General features: G+C 37.4%; 1 protein-coding gene across 1 annotated transcript in view; it reads left to right on the forward strand.

The window, feature by feature from the left end:
- LOC140148178 (voltage-dependent L-type calcium channel subunit alpha-1D-like) overlaps positions 1–14,896 on the forward strand; it is a 143,823-nt gene that overhangs the window by 114,516 nt on the left and 14,411 nt on the right. Inside the window, 5 exon segments of the mRNA XM_072170038.1 lie at positions 7,650–7,775; positions 8,215–8,280; positions 9,877–10,134; positions 12,003–12,130; positions 14,294–14,390. Of these exon segments, the coding sequence (XP_072026139.1) occupies positions 7,650–7,775; positions 8,215–8,280; positions 9,877–10,134; positions 12,003–12,130; positions 14,294–14,390 (675 nt within the window).

A 14,896-nucleotide genomic window follows, 5' to 3' on the forward strand; every position in this document is an offset into this window, starting at 1 on the left:
GCCCAGACGATTTAAACCATAGCGAGGTATGGGCGACCAATCACAAGGCAGATCCATTTAAAGATGCATTACATCATGGACAATTTTAGTTAGGCCAGAAATTGGCCTAACTCTCCATAGAGTTAAAATCTTAACCGCAAGGCAATGTCAGTAGTCCACTTGGGAAGCTAACAAACAGAGGGACTTAAGGGTGACTGATCAGATGTGAAAATCTATCAATTGTGCACACATTAATTAAATCAGAGTTTTAAGCTTAAATACAATATCCAGAGTATGCAAGTGGACTACGGGGTAGTCTATCCAACACGCCGCTAGTCCGAATCTGAAACATTTTTTCAGTCCAACACGCCGCTAGTCCGAATCCGAAATACACTGCGCTAGTCCAAATCTGGAAAACACTGCGCTAGTCTGAATATTGGACTAGCGCAGTGATTCCCAAATTCAGATGTAGACTAGCGCAGTGTTTTTCAAATTCAGACTAGCGCAATGGTTTTCAGTTCCAGACTAGCACAGTGTTTTTTAGATTCGGACTAGCGCAGTGTCGGACTGAAGAAGGGTTTTCCAGATTCGGACTAGCTCAGATTCGGACTAGGTTCAGTTTCGGACTTAAGCACAGTGTTTTGCATTTTCGGGCTAGCGGTGTGTCAGACTGGCAGAGTGTATTTTAGAATTGGACTAGCGGCGTGTCAGACTAGCGGAGTGTCACGACTAGCGCCGTGTTGGACTAACGCCCTGTACCCTCTTGGGACATCTATAATACCCTTGACTCATATCATATAGTTTCTTAAAAGATGCTATGTTGGCCTATTCCAACCAACCCAAGTTTTGGGTGCCCAAACAGGTAATTTTCTTTATAGTGAAAACCAACCTGATCTATTTTAGGGTATTATATAATGTTTATATTTTCTGTTCAGATGGTTCACTGGTTTTAATTTGTTTACTCTCTCCATTAATGTATGGCAATTTGCAAAAGCTTCCCTTTGCATTAAATGAAAGAAGAAAGAAAGAGCAAGAAAAATGTTTTCAGGTGCCAGCTGACTTTGGGATTAATTCAATGGTAAAATTATTTTGTGTCTCATATTGATCATTTTTGTATAGGTGTTTGAAGCTCATTTCACTTCTAAAACATGATTGTTTGATCTGCAGCCAGATAATGAGGGAAAATGAAAGAAACCACACTGGCTATTTTGGCAGTTTAATGTTGAGTTCTATATAGGCATATGGGGGACTTAATGTGTGAATTATGACATTATTGGTCCGGAATTGCTCTGTTGACCTTCAAACACAACAAATTTGGCTATTTTTTCCGTTTAATGCGGAGTTCTATATATGGGGGACTTAATGTGTAAATTATGACATTATTGGTCCGGAATTGCTCTGTTGACCTTCAAACACAACAAATTTGGCTATTTTTTCCGTTTAATGCGGAGTTCTATATATGGGGGACTTAATGTGTGAATTATGACATTATTGGTCCGGAATTGCTCTGTTGACCTTCAAACACAACAAATTTGGCTATTTTTGCCGTTTAATGCGGAGTTCTATAATATATGGGGGACTTAATGTGTAAATTATGACATTATGTCGGAAATTGCTCTGCTGATCTTCAAACACAACAAATTTGGCTGATTTCATTTAGGTGGTGTAAGTTGGGACATGTGTAATGTGTATTATAAGATCATACATTATGGCTTAAAGGCCTATTCAGTGATTTGCTCATTCGGAGGATTGTAAAATCATCAAAATTCATATTTGAGCACCTTTGTTAGTGACATGCATTTGCTAACATATATAGGCTATGTTAGCACATACATGTCACTAACAAAGGTTAACACAAATAATGTGCATGAAACACAAAATAAGACATTTTACATCTACGTAAGTTGAGAAATTAGAAGAGAAATTAGCTACATGTATTTGAATGGGACTACAAATTTGCCAATACTGCTGTATTCCTCATTTTTTGGCAATTCTTTTCATTGCACTTTTAGGCAATTAATACAGAATTAATTTTTCCACTTTTGGTGGGATCACTGAATGTGCCTTTAACTCAGACTGAGACTTATACTGTTACACACATTGGGCTATTCCACTTAAAATCCACACTACCCCTGTGGAAGATTTTGAAATATCTTCCACAGGGGGAGTATGAATTCAAAATAGAATGAACACATTAGGCAGCTCCATTTGAAACTGAGAAAGATTCAACCTGAATCTTCCACAGAGGGAGGATGAGTTTCAAATGGAGCTGCCTAATGTGCTCATTACATTAAAATCAATACTCCCCTGTGGCAGATATTTCCAAAATCTTCCACAGGGGTAGTGTGGATTTTAAATGGAATAGCCCATTATAGCAAAGCGGTTCTACCTGTGGCACACAGGCACAAGCTCTTACAGAAGGCATTATTATTAAAGTTGTTCAAATTAAACCAGGCCCCTGACAGTAAATTTCGCTGATACCTGCTGTCTTTTCTCATCTCGATTTAACCAGCGATTCCCGCTGTTGTTGTGGTTCCACGCCAGCACCCCCGGTACACACATGGAGGCCGCCATCTTGGGTTTTGGGGGTGCTAGTGATCGATGGTCGATCGACGGTCGCCAGCACCCCCGAACTCGCCTACCACCATGACTACGCGTTCAGCATCGCGTATAGTTCGTGTTCGCGACTGATCTAAAAATCTTGTTAAAAATAGCTGTTGAACATTTGAAATCAATACACTACAGCAGGCTTGAAAAAGTCTAACCGTAGATGCAGCAAGCAGCGATTTTATGGGCAATTGAATTACTTGAACGCTGATTAGGCTGGCTGATAGTGTTCCAGGATACGCAATGGCAGGGTAATGGCAGCTTACATACCTGTATATATTATTTGATTAGCTGTCATATCCCATCTTACCTTATCCCTGATTAAACTCAATTCAAACCAAGTGTATGTTTTTGTTTAGCATAATGTTGGTATCTATTCTGTCGGTCCAACATCCGGGCTATCTCTAGTCTCGGGCCCAAACTGCATGTGGCTCACGGTTTGTTATGAACAACAGAAACCGGCTGTGAAGGAGGCTACATACACTGCAAAAACAAGTGTTTATATTTAAACACCATATTGTGTTTATCTGAGCAACACTTAATAAACACATAATTCATGTTAATGGTCTAACACTAATGTTAATTTTTCTAACACTAATGTTCATAAATTAACACTTGGTGTTATATTACAAACATTAGTGTTTGTAATATAACACCAAGTGTTAATTTATGAACATTAGTGTTAGACCATTAACATGAATTATGTGTTTATTAAGTGTTGCTCTGATAAACACAATATGGTGTTTAAATATAAACACTTGTTTTTGCAGTGTAGCGATGTTGTTGGAGTGACATTCAATTTCGGAAAAAACGACACTCGACCATGGAATTTAATTTTAAGTTGTCAGTATATAAACGGTAAATCAAGTAAGTTTCTTCCACTCTGAAGACTTAGAAACGGTTGTTTGATTCCACTGACTATTTGCGATCGAAATTTACATAACACCAATGACAGAAATCATCAACAAAAATCGAATCAGGAACTTCTTTTCACTCGACCGTGAGTCGCATCATCAACCGGAAATGACGTGGCACGGACCGACAGAATTGGTGTTCAGTATCAATGGTTACCCATGTGATTTTTTTGTATATATGTGCCTGGACACCTCGAATAAGCCGTAAAGTCCCCCTCTGGTCATTTTTACATTTTTGCATATTTGCAAAGAGCATGTTTCAGGGATTAAAATGACACCTCAATGAACTTCATATGACAATCAGACGCGAAGTTATGGCTTGTTATAGGTTGTCATGAATCAAAACGCGAAACTGAGCAAAACGTGTTCAAAGTTAGGGAAGCATAATGACCATTCATCAGACGGGCCTCAGAAACTGTAGATTATTTCATATTTCCACTTATTTCTTTAAAATAAAACTTTGTATGTGTTTAGAAGAAAGCTTAAACATTTAAAATCTGCAAACATCTCAACTTCGCCAAAATACGAGATTTGCATATATTTTCACCTGTAGCTCGAAATGAAGTTTGCCGAGTTTACGGCTCATTCGCCGCGTCCAGCCACATATTTATGTGACACAATCTGCTCCAATCACAACCAGCATTAGACTTTGTTGAAATTTGTACAGTTCATAAGGTTATGAGCTTTCATGTCAATTTTCTTATGTATTTTATGCTTCCTACTTGTATCTTAATTTCACTGCCTGACTGGTTACGATTATGTCATATAAAAATGAAGAGTTTTCAGAGTATATTTTTTTCATTTGTGGAATACTTGTATGTAACCTGGATCATATGCACCACAGTTTTGTACTGTATTCCTGACACTATTTAATTGTTACTGAATTAGAATAAAATAAACAAACAAACAAACAGCAAATATTCATCTCTATGCCAAGTTTACAAAATTGTCGCCTAAACTGGTTCAGAATGACATGTTTTGAACCGTTTCCTTACCATCATTGTAATCAAAAAGGCGAGGGACTGGTATATCGATATGCTTGAACAAACCGCTACACAGTTCAATGACTTTCTTGTACTATATGGAATGTGGTGGGTGATTTAAAATGCATGTGCCATGAGCAAACTACGATGCGTACGCACACCGCAGGGCAAAGAACAATGGAAATGGCTATAATTTGCTCGCATACTGCCGGGCAATCACATCACATGTCAATTGGTCTATACTTTGTGATCTTCAAATACATGCTTAACAAAAATTTTACACAATGTTGTTTATGATATGAACTTGCTTTGGGACCCGCAGAAGAACAGTGGGTTACTTTTAATTTGTATCCATTGAGTACCCAAGATTAATTTGACAATTTGACAAAACCAAGGAAAACCTGTTTTGAAGAGCAAAAACAGTCACATTTTTGTTTGGTTTTGTTCATTTACAGTTTCCAACCAGTTGAACCTTTTTTTTAAAGATATATTAAAGAATAACCCATATTAATGAAGACATGCAACAAAAATAAGATTCAGTATAAAAATATTAAGGCATACTGACAAAATCAGAACTATCATACACATTACTGGTTCTAGAGGTTCTTGCTGCTTTACATAAAACACCAGACAGATTCTTGTACATGAATATAATCTTGGATTTCTGCACTACCAACTCCCCCCTTTTGTTTAGATACTTAAAAACTGCAAAAAATACACACATACCATGTGTGGATACCATTGCCACATATCAGCCAACCTCATGCACAGCCAGTCAAGAGCAATATAATATCACCCGCATTAACTCTTTCCACGTGGCTGTCGACTGCATACGACAAGTTTCCAACATTTTTTTAAAAATTCAAAAATTTCAGAAATGTAAATGTTCATGACCATATTTGGAATCAGCATGAAAAATGCATTAAAACGAGTAGAAACAAGCCTAGTATTGGTTCAGTGGTTCTTAAGATAGCTCTTGATATTTCGACAAAATATCTCAAAACTTGGGACTTTTTATGTTGAAACTTACGGCTAGCACGCAGAGCATTAAGGGCCATACAGCCTCCTGAGTATTTGATGTAGAATAAGTTTGATGTAACATGTCTTCGTTATTTAATCTATTCCCATTCTATTTCCAGTGATGTATAACTGATTAACTCAGGGCCGTAGCAAGCGGGGCGGCCTGGGATGCCATGGCCACCCCACTTTTTGAGAATTTTTTTTTTTTTTCTTTATATCTTTATTTCAATTTGGGCATAAATTTGTAACTTGGCACCCCCACATTTGTGATGGTCATTTCCCCACATTTGTGATGGCACGCCCCACATTTGTGATGGTCACCCCATATATTTCAACCTTGTTACGGCCCTGGATTAACTTCTAACGAATGTTTGATGTCTGTTTGAAATACATCATCAATTTTTCGTCATCAAACATTTCTTAGAAGTTAAACATTACTGGAAATAGAATGGGAATAGATTAAATAACAAAGACATGTTACATCGAATATCCTACAACCACTAAAAAGTCAGTATTGGGCTGCCCTTACCCACAAAGTTTGAAACCACAAGTATTTGCTTTGATTATCAATAGTTGCTAAACACATCAAAAGAAATAAGTCCCCCTCTGAAAATTTCGTCATAACATCGTAAAGTAAAACTTTGTACCAATAAAACTTACTTAGAAATAATTATATGAATGTTTACTAAGTGTTTTGTAAAAATTAAAGATGTCCATGGCTTCATGGCTGAATGAACCCAAATTGAAGACAAAACTGCCCTTTCTAAAAGTCACAAAGTAGGCCTATGCTTGTTAACTGCAAGGCGTGTTGGGACAAGGAATGGAACTGGCCATCTTACAACTCACTATGCTGAACTCTGCACCAAGGGGATTTGCATGGCTGAATGATCAAGAATCGATACACATTACAGTAAATGTTCACTTGGTGAGGATTTTAAACTGCACTCAAACACATGGGGTTTTCCATTAGTAACAAGCCATGAATCAACTTTTGTGACAAGCATAGGCCTACTTTGTGACTTTTGAAAAGGGCAGTTTTTGCCTTCAATTTAGGCTCATTCAGCCCTGAAGTCATGAAAATCTCTCATTTTCACACAGCACTTAGTAAACAGTCATATAATTATTTCAAAGTTAGTTTTATTGGTAAAAAACGAAACCTTACAATGTTATGACGACATCTTCTGAGGGGGACTTATTTCTTTTGATGTGTTTATATAGCTGACTGACTGAGCTGGTTCATATAATATACATTATTGTGTCTGACCATTAACACTGTAAAGTGGATTTTCTTTCACCACAAATCATGCAAATTGGTACATACCAAGTTTTATCATTCAATGGATCCAGGCAATGGATAGTATTAAAATTTTCATGATTATGTTACAAATTGTTCCAGAGTCATAATTATGTTCAAGTTGGTATCAACATGTGGTCTGCATGCATGGGTAAAATAAATGGCGACAACTCTCTAGTCCGAAGGTTTCCTAGTCCAAGGTTCGCTAGTCCGAACACGTAATTTACCATTTGCTAGTCCGAATTCTGAAAAAGGTCCACTAGTCCGAATATTGGGTTCTCTAGTCCGAGGGTTTGTTAGTCTGAATAATAAATAAGGTTCTCTAGTCCGAATATAAAATGAGGCTCGCTAACCCTAACCCCAACCCAAACCCTAACCCTAAACCCTAACCCTTATTCTATATTTGGACTAGAGGACCTCTGGATTAGTGAACTTAATTTAGTTTTCGGATTAGCGACCCTTCAGACTAGAGAGCCTTTGGACTAGCGACCCTTAGGACTAGAGAGAAGTCACGAAATAAATTAGTATCATAATCACTTAAATTCAGTTCAGTTGGGAAGCAAAATCAACAGATCAGGTCAAATGTATTTTTTTTCCATCATTATTTCTTTCCTTCTCCCCCCTCTCTCTCTCTCTCTGTCTCTCTCTCTCTCCCTTGATTTCTCTCTGAAATTTTAACGTATTGATAAGCCATTTTGTTGTTTTTTGTCGTTCCGTATAAATGTGTTTGCACTGCAGTGATGTTGTGTCATTTGGTGAGCAGGCCTACAATGATTTGAATACTAATTTCTGATGTGAATGAAATGTATAATATTAACAATCTTATGTTTATGTTGTAATTCACACATACAGCCTGGCGATGGGACTAGGATCAGCATCAATTTCTTTCGGCTCTTCCGTGTCATGAGATTAGTCAAACTACTCAGTAAAGGAGAGAGTATACGAACGCTACTATGGACTTTTATTAAATCCTTTCAGGTAAGAGGAGAAAAACATTGGTAGTAGAGGACAAGCCTTGAGGAATTTTGACAACATTGGGACATGGCTCTGCTTGTGTAACCATGTACTCTCTTAAACCCCCCCCATGAAATTCACTTTGCTCCCCCCCCCCTCAAACAAATTCCTGGTGCAGCCACAGCCTACAGTCATCTGCAAACAAGCATCTTGTAGAGCTCTTGGTGCTGGCTGGCTGGCAGGTTGTTGATGAAGATTAGAAGCAGGATAGGTCCAAATATGCTGCCTTGGGGTACCCTTGATATAACAGTTCTTGATTGCTGGTCTGGCCATCCTCTATAACCTGCTGGATGATAGTGATGCTCTTATGATTGTATATGAATATTTTATGTAACTTTATCATTTTTGATTGTTATAATTATACAATTATTAATATAACTTTTTTGTTCATTTCTGTTCATAGGCACTTCCATATGTTGCACTTCTTATAGTTATGCTGTTTTTCATATATGCTGTTATTGGTATGCAGGTAAGAACTGTACATATATATGTGACACAATCTGATCCAATCAGACCCAAGTTGGAAATAATGGAAAGTTGGAAATTAGGAGATTTATGCAAAAATGAAAATAAATAACAACAAAAAAGAAACGAAAATGGACATGTGAAAAAACTTGGCAATCAAGTATATGAGGGGATGGACAATAAATTCCGGCAACCATTTCATATCTTCACTCAGGCGTGATTCAAGTAACATTTTATTTACAATAATAACAACTAGATACCTTTCAAAATTCACAAAATTACTATCAGAGTACATTTAATTACATAATCTCATTTACATAAATATAATGACTTTCTACGCCAAAATTTGCATTTAAACAGCACAAGTGTAAAACCAAAGCCATTTTGTTGTTTGAAATTTTAAACAAGTTTGTGATAAACTGTGTTTTTGCTAGCTATATTCATTATCGGTTTTGAGGTCCTTGCCGGAAATTGATGGGGTTTGTTTTGGGCTGAGGTAATTTTCTGAGGAAGCGAGAGTTCCCAAGGAAAAATCCAGAGGACCAACACAAACTCAGATAATTTAGCACAATAACCGAAAACAGAATGGATTTAAGTCATTATTATCACTAGCGGCACAACCGCGCCCCGCTAGATGAGTGGGAACGTTCACTCAAACAGGAAGAATTACTGAACAGGTAGACTCAAAGGGAAATTTTTTTTCTAGACCTGTTCCTTCTTGCATTTCCTTTTTAGCTTCTTTCTTTCTTTTCAGTTTCTTCTACATGGGCCTACTTTGTCCCCCCCCCTTTTTAAAAAAAAAATTTTGCTGCTCAGCTGCTCAATTTTCCGTTTCCATGTTAGTTGGTTGGTCGGTCGGTTGGTTAGTCGGTCGTTCCCGTACCCTTACCCTAATCCTGTTATCTCATCCCGTATACCATAAGCCTGTACGCAAGTTGGCTATTCGTGCAAGTCAAGTGGCGCGCGTCGTGTACGCTGACGCGTACCAACGGCGCGGTTTATGCTAGACATGTGGACGCGTTGGTTGGCATAGGCCGTAAACAAACAACCACTATATATTTGCCCGAAAAACTAACTTTTTTACTGATTTTGAGGTCAATTCTTGACCGTTTTCAACCAAATTTTCACATTACCATCTCGGTATATTCCTCGATCTCCCGTATGAATGTGGCAACATTTGGATTGAAACTGACAGAGCCTTTATACACATACATAGATAGATACCCACAACATTCCCCTACCGCCACTTTGCACATTTGTGTCATACAGTTTGTTCACTCTAAAGTACAAAGTAACAACGCGCGCGTATACATCGCGTAAGCAGTGCGCGGTGCTGCGTCTCTCCTGCAGGTATACGTGCCTTCAAAGTCGGCGCAATGTGTGCATCCGCGTCGGTACTTTGTACTTCAGAGTAGACTGAGTGTAGTAACACAATATTTTGCTTAAAAGACTATTGAAAATGTATCTTCCTGTCACTGTTTTGGTGCGCATTTATGGTCTGATCAACAAGCAGGCTTTCTCGCGGTGATTAAGCGTGCTTGTTTTAGGAACTCCAAATATTTTTTGTAATGAAATTTTATTTTGTTTGTTTCTATTGCAGATGTTTGGTAGAGTCAAAATTACTGTAGATGGGGCCATCCACAGAAACAATAACTTTCAGACATTCCCTGCTGCTTTACTGGTGCTATTTAGGTCAGCTACAGGGGAGGCTTGGCAACAAATCATGATGGCATGTGCTGATAGACCATCAGCATTATGTGAACCAATCTCCATACAAGGAGAGGATAAGTCAGAAACATGTGGAAGTGGATTTTCATATGTATACTTCCTTTCTTTTTATATACTTTGTTCTTTTTTGGTAAGTTGTGACCCCAGGGTGACATTTATACAAAGGTTTTTAGCATGCTTGTGAATGCAACTACCCTTAGCTAGGATTTTCGAAAGGGTGACACAGTGACCCTTACAAGGTTCACCCTTTTACAAGGATGATCTCATTTGTTACTGCCAACAAAATGATTCCACATTTATCATTCACAAGCATGCTTACAACCTTTGTATTTGAGTGCCCCCCCCCCCCCAAACAGTTAGGGCATGGTTCCTTTTACTTACATATGGAAGGCTTTAGATCAGACATAGTGGTTTAATTTAAACCCTTACTTTGAGGATGTTTAGTCCAATTGAAATCCACACTACCCCTGTGGAAATTTTTGGAAATATCCATCACAGGGGGAGTATGTTTTTAAATGTAATTTGTCAGGGTTAATCATTTTGAAACCCATACCCCCTGTATAATGGCTTTACCTATTACTTCCACAACTGGATTGAGCATTTCAAATGGAAGCTACCCAATTTGTCTATTCTAATCAAAACTCATACTCCCTCTGTGGAAGACTTCAGCTAAATCTGAAGTGTGGATTTTAAATGGAATAGCCCAATACTCATACAAGAAAACTTGGGTATGAGGAGCAAAAATAATCACCCGGAATCGATGCAATAATTGGTGTGTGAAATACTATGTGTTCTGTGTTAAGTGGATTTAGTATAGAACTTTTGCCGGCATTGTAAGTGGCCATACAGACACTGGATATTCGATGTAGAATATTTGATGTAACATGTCTTCGTTATTTAATCTATAATAATATGAAATCAATAATATGTCATGTTGAATATCTTGTGGAAATATATTATTGATTTTACGTCATCAAACATTTGTTAGAAGTTAAACGCTACTGGAAATAGAATAGGAATAGATTAAGGGGGTAACACCCATTGCATTTTTTTGCATTTGTTTGCATTTTGTGCAGAAATGAGAAACAAAATTGGACAAAGTGGTATGCAAAATGAAGGGGCAAATCTTCTCGTTCTATTGTTAGCATCGGTACCAATGTAGCTTACATGCTTTTAAAGGTAAAAACCAAAAAGTGGTACCTCAGTGATGTACCACATTTTGGCTTCTACCTTTAAAAGCATGTAAGCTACATAGGTAACGAAACATCCTAGATGGTGCAATCTTATCCTTATTTGAATTGTTTTATCAAAACGAACAATTTGACACCTCTTGTCAAAATCAGAGCACTTCAATGTTTTTGACCCCAGAGCCAAAAACATGACCTTTGACCTTTTTTGTTATAACTAAAGAATGGTACATCCTACATAGGTCAAACTATACATTTTCTGAATCCTTGTGACTAGAGGAATACATTGGAACACAATTTGAGCAAGTTTGAAATTTGACACTGTGTAATGTTTGATGACGTTTTCACACCAAAATCTACTCTGGTTCAATTGCTATCAGGCATTTTTATATAGCCCATGATGTCAACTACATGTACATATGTGACCATCCAGCACAACTGAGCCCTGAAGTCGCCAATCATCATTTTTGAGATATTCAACCAAAATATTCTGCTTGAAATTAGCTTTAAAATGATGTATATCATGTCTATAGTACTTGACATTTAAGTTGTGAAAAATCAATAAAACAGTCAATAAATCCTTTGTTTCCTATTGTTTATTGTTAAGTTCAATGGAGCATATCTCAATGGTGGCACTGGCGACATCCAGGCTCAGTTGTGGTGGATGGTCACATATGGTAAAAGTACAGCTTCCCCCAAGTTGTACCGTCCCAACCCCTGAGCTCACACACTATGACCTGGCTATATGGTATAAATAAATGAATAATAAAAGTGGAGTGTACTTTTCATTTATTGTTTGTCCAATCCACAGGTCATCAATCTTTTTGTAGCTGTTATCATGGATAACTTTGATTATCTCACCCGTGATTGGTCAATTTTAGGACCTCATCATCTGGATGAATTTGTAACCCAATGGGCTGAATATGATCCAGAGGCAACGTAAGTAGTAGATAATTGACACGGAAAATTTCCATCATTGGGCCAGTTTAACATGATCGTTTTGTAATTGCCTGCAATAATTTCCTGTGTGTCCCACATTATGTTGTTGTATGAACCAAATTCAAGGTCAGCATCATGAATGATGACACTCATAATTATCGTAGTGTGAATATGACCAGAAGTGATTATGACATAAACGCTCTCATTCATTTATTGTAACTGTACATGTGGTGTAATCTGGAAATTTGGACACAATGATGAAAAAAAACTTGTGTGGACTGGGTCTAAAACAGCCAGTGGTGGCACCAGGATTTTTATTCGGGGGCAAAGTGAATTTTAGAGGGGGACAAAATCAACAAATTTTGGACATTTACATAATTGTGGGTTGTTTTCCTCAAAAGTGGGGGGGGGGACAAGAAAAATAATGGAGGGGGGGCACAAATGCCCCTGTAGCGCCGCCACTGAAGACAGCACAGAAATTGGTGTATAGATAACAGTGAGGTATGAATGCTTTATTCTGTGATTTTTTGTTAATAGTTTTACACTAAGGATACACCCAACATAAGTAGGCCTAGTAGTAAATTATTGAGAAAAGATACTAGCAGATGGCTGAATATGATTCAGGGACAATGAAAGTAGTAGATTATGCTCAAGCTAATTTACTGCCTATATATCGCTCATTCTACAAAATCGGGTGCCAATAGCCTTTTTTCCATTCTTTGGTCCACAAAAACTTTGTCGAGCATTTAGGGCATCAAATATGTTGTTTTTCTGGTAGAACGCAATGAGATCTACACGGACATATATAGTTTTCCATACTTTAAATTCTTTCTTCAGCCTGATTAACCCTTGCAAAGGCTCAAATTTTGCTAAAAATGCGTTTCCACTGCTCAAGTGTCAAATCTGACCCTTAATATTTTCTTTGAATAAATGCGTTTCCTTTCCTTTTTTGTTCTTTTTTAATTAGATAACGCACCATCATATTGTTTATCAACATTATTTTTAGTGATTAAAACGCCTTTGTGTAATTCTAAAATAAATTGCACTTTCCACCAAAACGCTGTGAGCTACGTTACCTTTTTTAACACACGTTATTGGAAAGAAGTAAAACAGAGGTATCAATGTAGTGTGCTGTTTTTGAAAGGAAACACTCATAGGTTTTTAAAAATCACAGTAAAAATCGTGATGCTGTAGCATTTTTGGCATAGAAATGTTGTAAACATTGAAATTTAGACCGACCATGTTAAGACTGGTGAGCTACGTTACCAGAATTCTATAGTATGCACTTGCATAAGATGAACTTCCTAATAATATGTGATAGGTACCAGTGATCGAACCCCATTTATATTAGAATTAAACGACATAACGTTCTAACGTTCACAAATCACATCAAAAACATTAAAAACCCGTGAACTACGTTACTGTGAGCTACGTTACGCACTCATCCACGCATCTGTAAAACTTCTATGAAATGGTGAAATCGGTTTTACATTTCACAAGTGATCTTTTGTTTGCTTTTTATGACCTTGGATTAAGTAAAACCAGCCCATTTTGGAGCCGGTAACGTAGCTCACATTACATTAGTGTTAAAAAATATCATGACTTCCTGAAAGAAAAATATGCAAGTGGTGTTGGCAATCTTTTACATCTGAAAGTAGTGATACATTTACTCTTAAAAAACACAAAAAGCAGGTCTTTTTGAACAACTTTTATTTTTTCAATTTTTACAGTGGATTGGCACCCGATTTTGTAGAATGAGCGATAAGCATACTGGCTGGCTGGCCTATATGGAAATAAAAGAAGGCTACTCCCAGTGGCGGCACCAGGAATTTTTTTTTGTTGCGGGGGGGGAGGGGGCAAAGTGAATTTCAAGGTGGGCAAAACTGACAAAAGTGGGGAGGGGCAAACTGAACTGGGGGGGGGGGCAAGAAAAATATTGGGGGGAAATCCCTTAGCGCTGCCACTGGCTACTCCCAACAAATCATGTGAACAATTTATGTCAGCCTTTGAGCCAGTAAAGATGAGGGAGGAGATTCTGAATCCTATATCAACTGCCTGCATGCCATACAAGGGATTGGTTGTCAAGGGCTTCTCTAACTAGAATTCCACTGTTTATTGAAAAATATGTGTCATTGATAATTTTGTTTTTGTTCTTTTCTACAGGGGCAGAATAAAACATTTAGATGTAGTGACATTACTACGTCAAATATCACCACCTTTAGGTTTTGGTAAATTATGTCCACATAGAATAGCATGTAAGGTAAGACCTGCTTTATTTATTTGTACTCATATTCCACAAAAAGAATATTGTATCTGATAACAATGATTGATATAGTCAAATAAATATTTAAACTGTTCATCTGGACTTACTGTTTATGCTGACTACATGCAGTATCAGGTCTCATGACTGATTATGCTACCTACAGTATCACATCTCATCCGAGGCGCATCTTCATACAAGTTGACTGTCATGAGATAGTCCTCAAGGAACTTTTTTAATGGCTGCATCGTAGGCCCTTGACAGGTTATGGCTGTTGCGGGATCGAAAAAATGGAAACAATCAAATTTTAATCCTTTCAGTTTTAAGGAGGCAAAAAAAAATATTGGTTCCAGTCCACTAATAATGTAGTAAAAGAAAATCACAAACTCCATAGCCCCTGAACTACAAGAATTTGTAAGTTGTAATTTAAATTTTCAACAGATTTTACATTATCACATCTGATATATCTAGGAAAAAGCAGCAATGTAACTCTGACATTTTGTTTC

This window comes from Amphiura filiformis, chromosome 3 (genome assembly GCF_039555335.1).
Source record: "Amphiura filiformis chromosome 3, Afil_fr2py, whole genome shotgun sequence".
In the NCBI taxonomy this organism is placed as follows: domain Eukaryota; kingdom Metazoa; phylum Echinodermata; class Ophiuroidea; order Amphilepidida; family Amphiuridae; genus Amphiura; species Amphiura filiformis.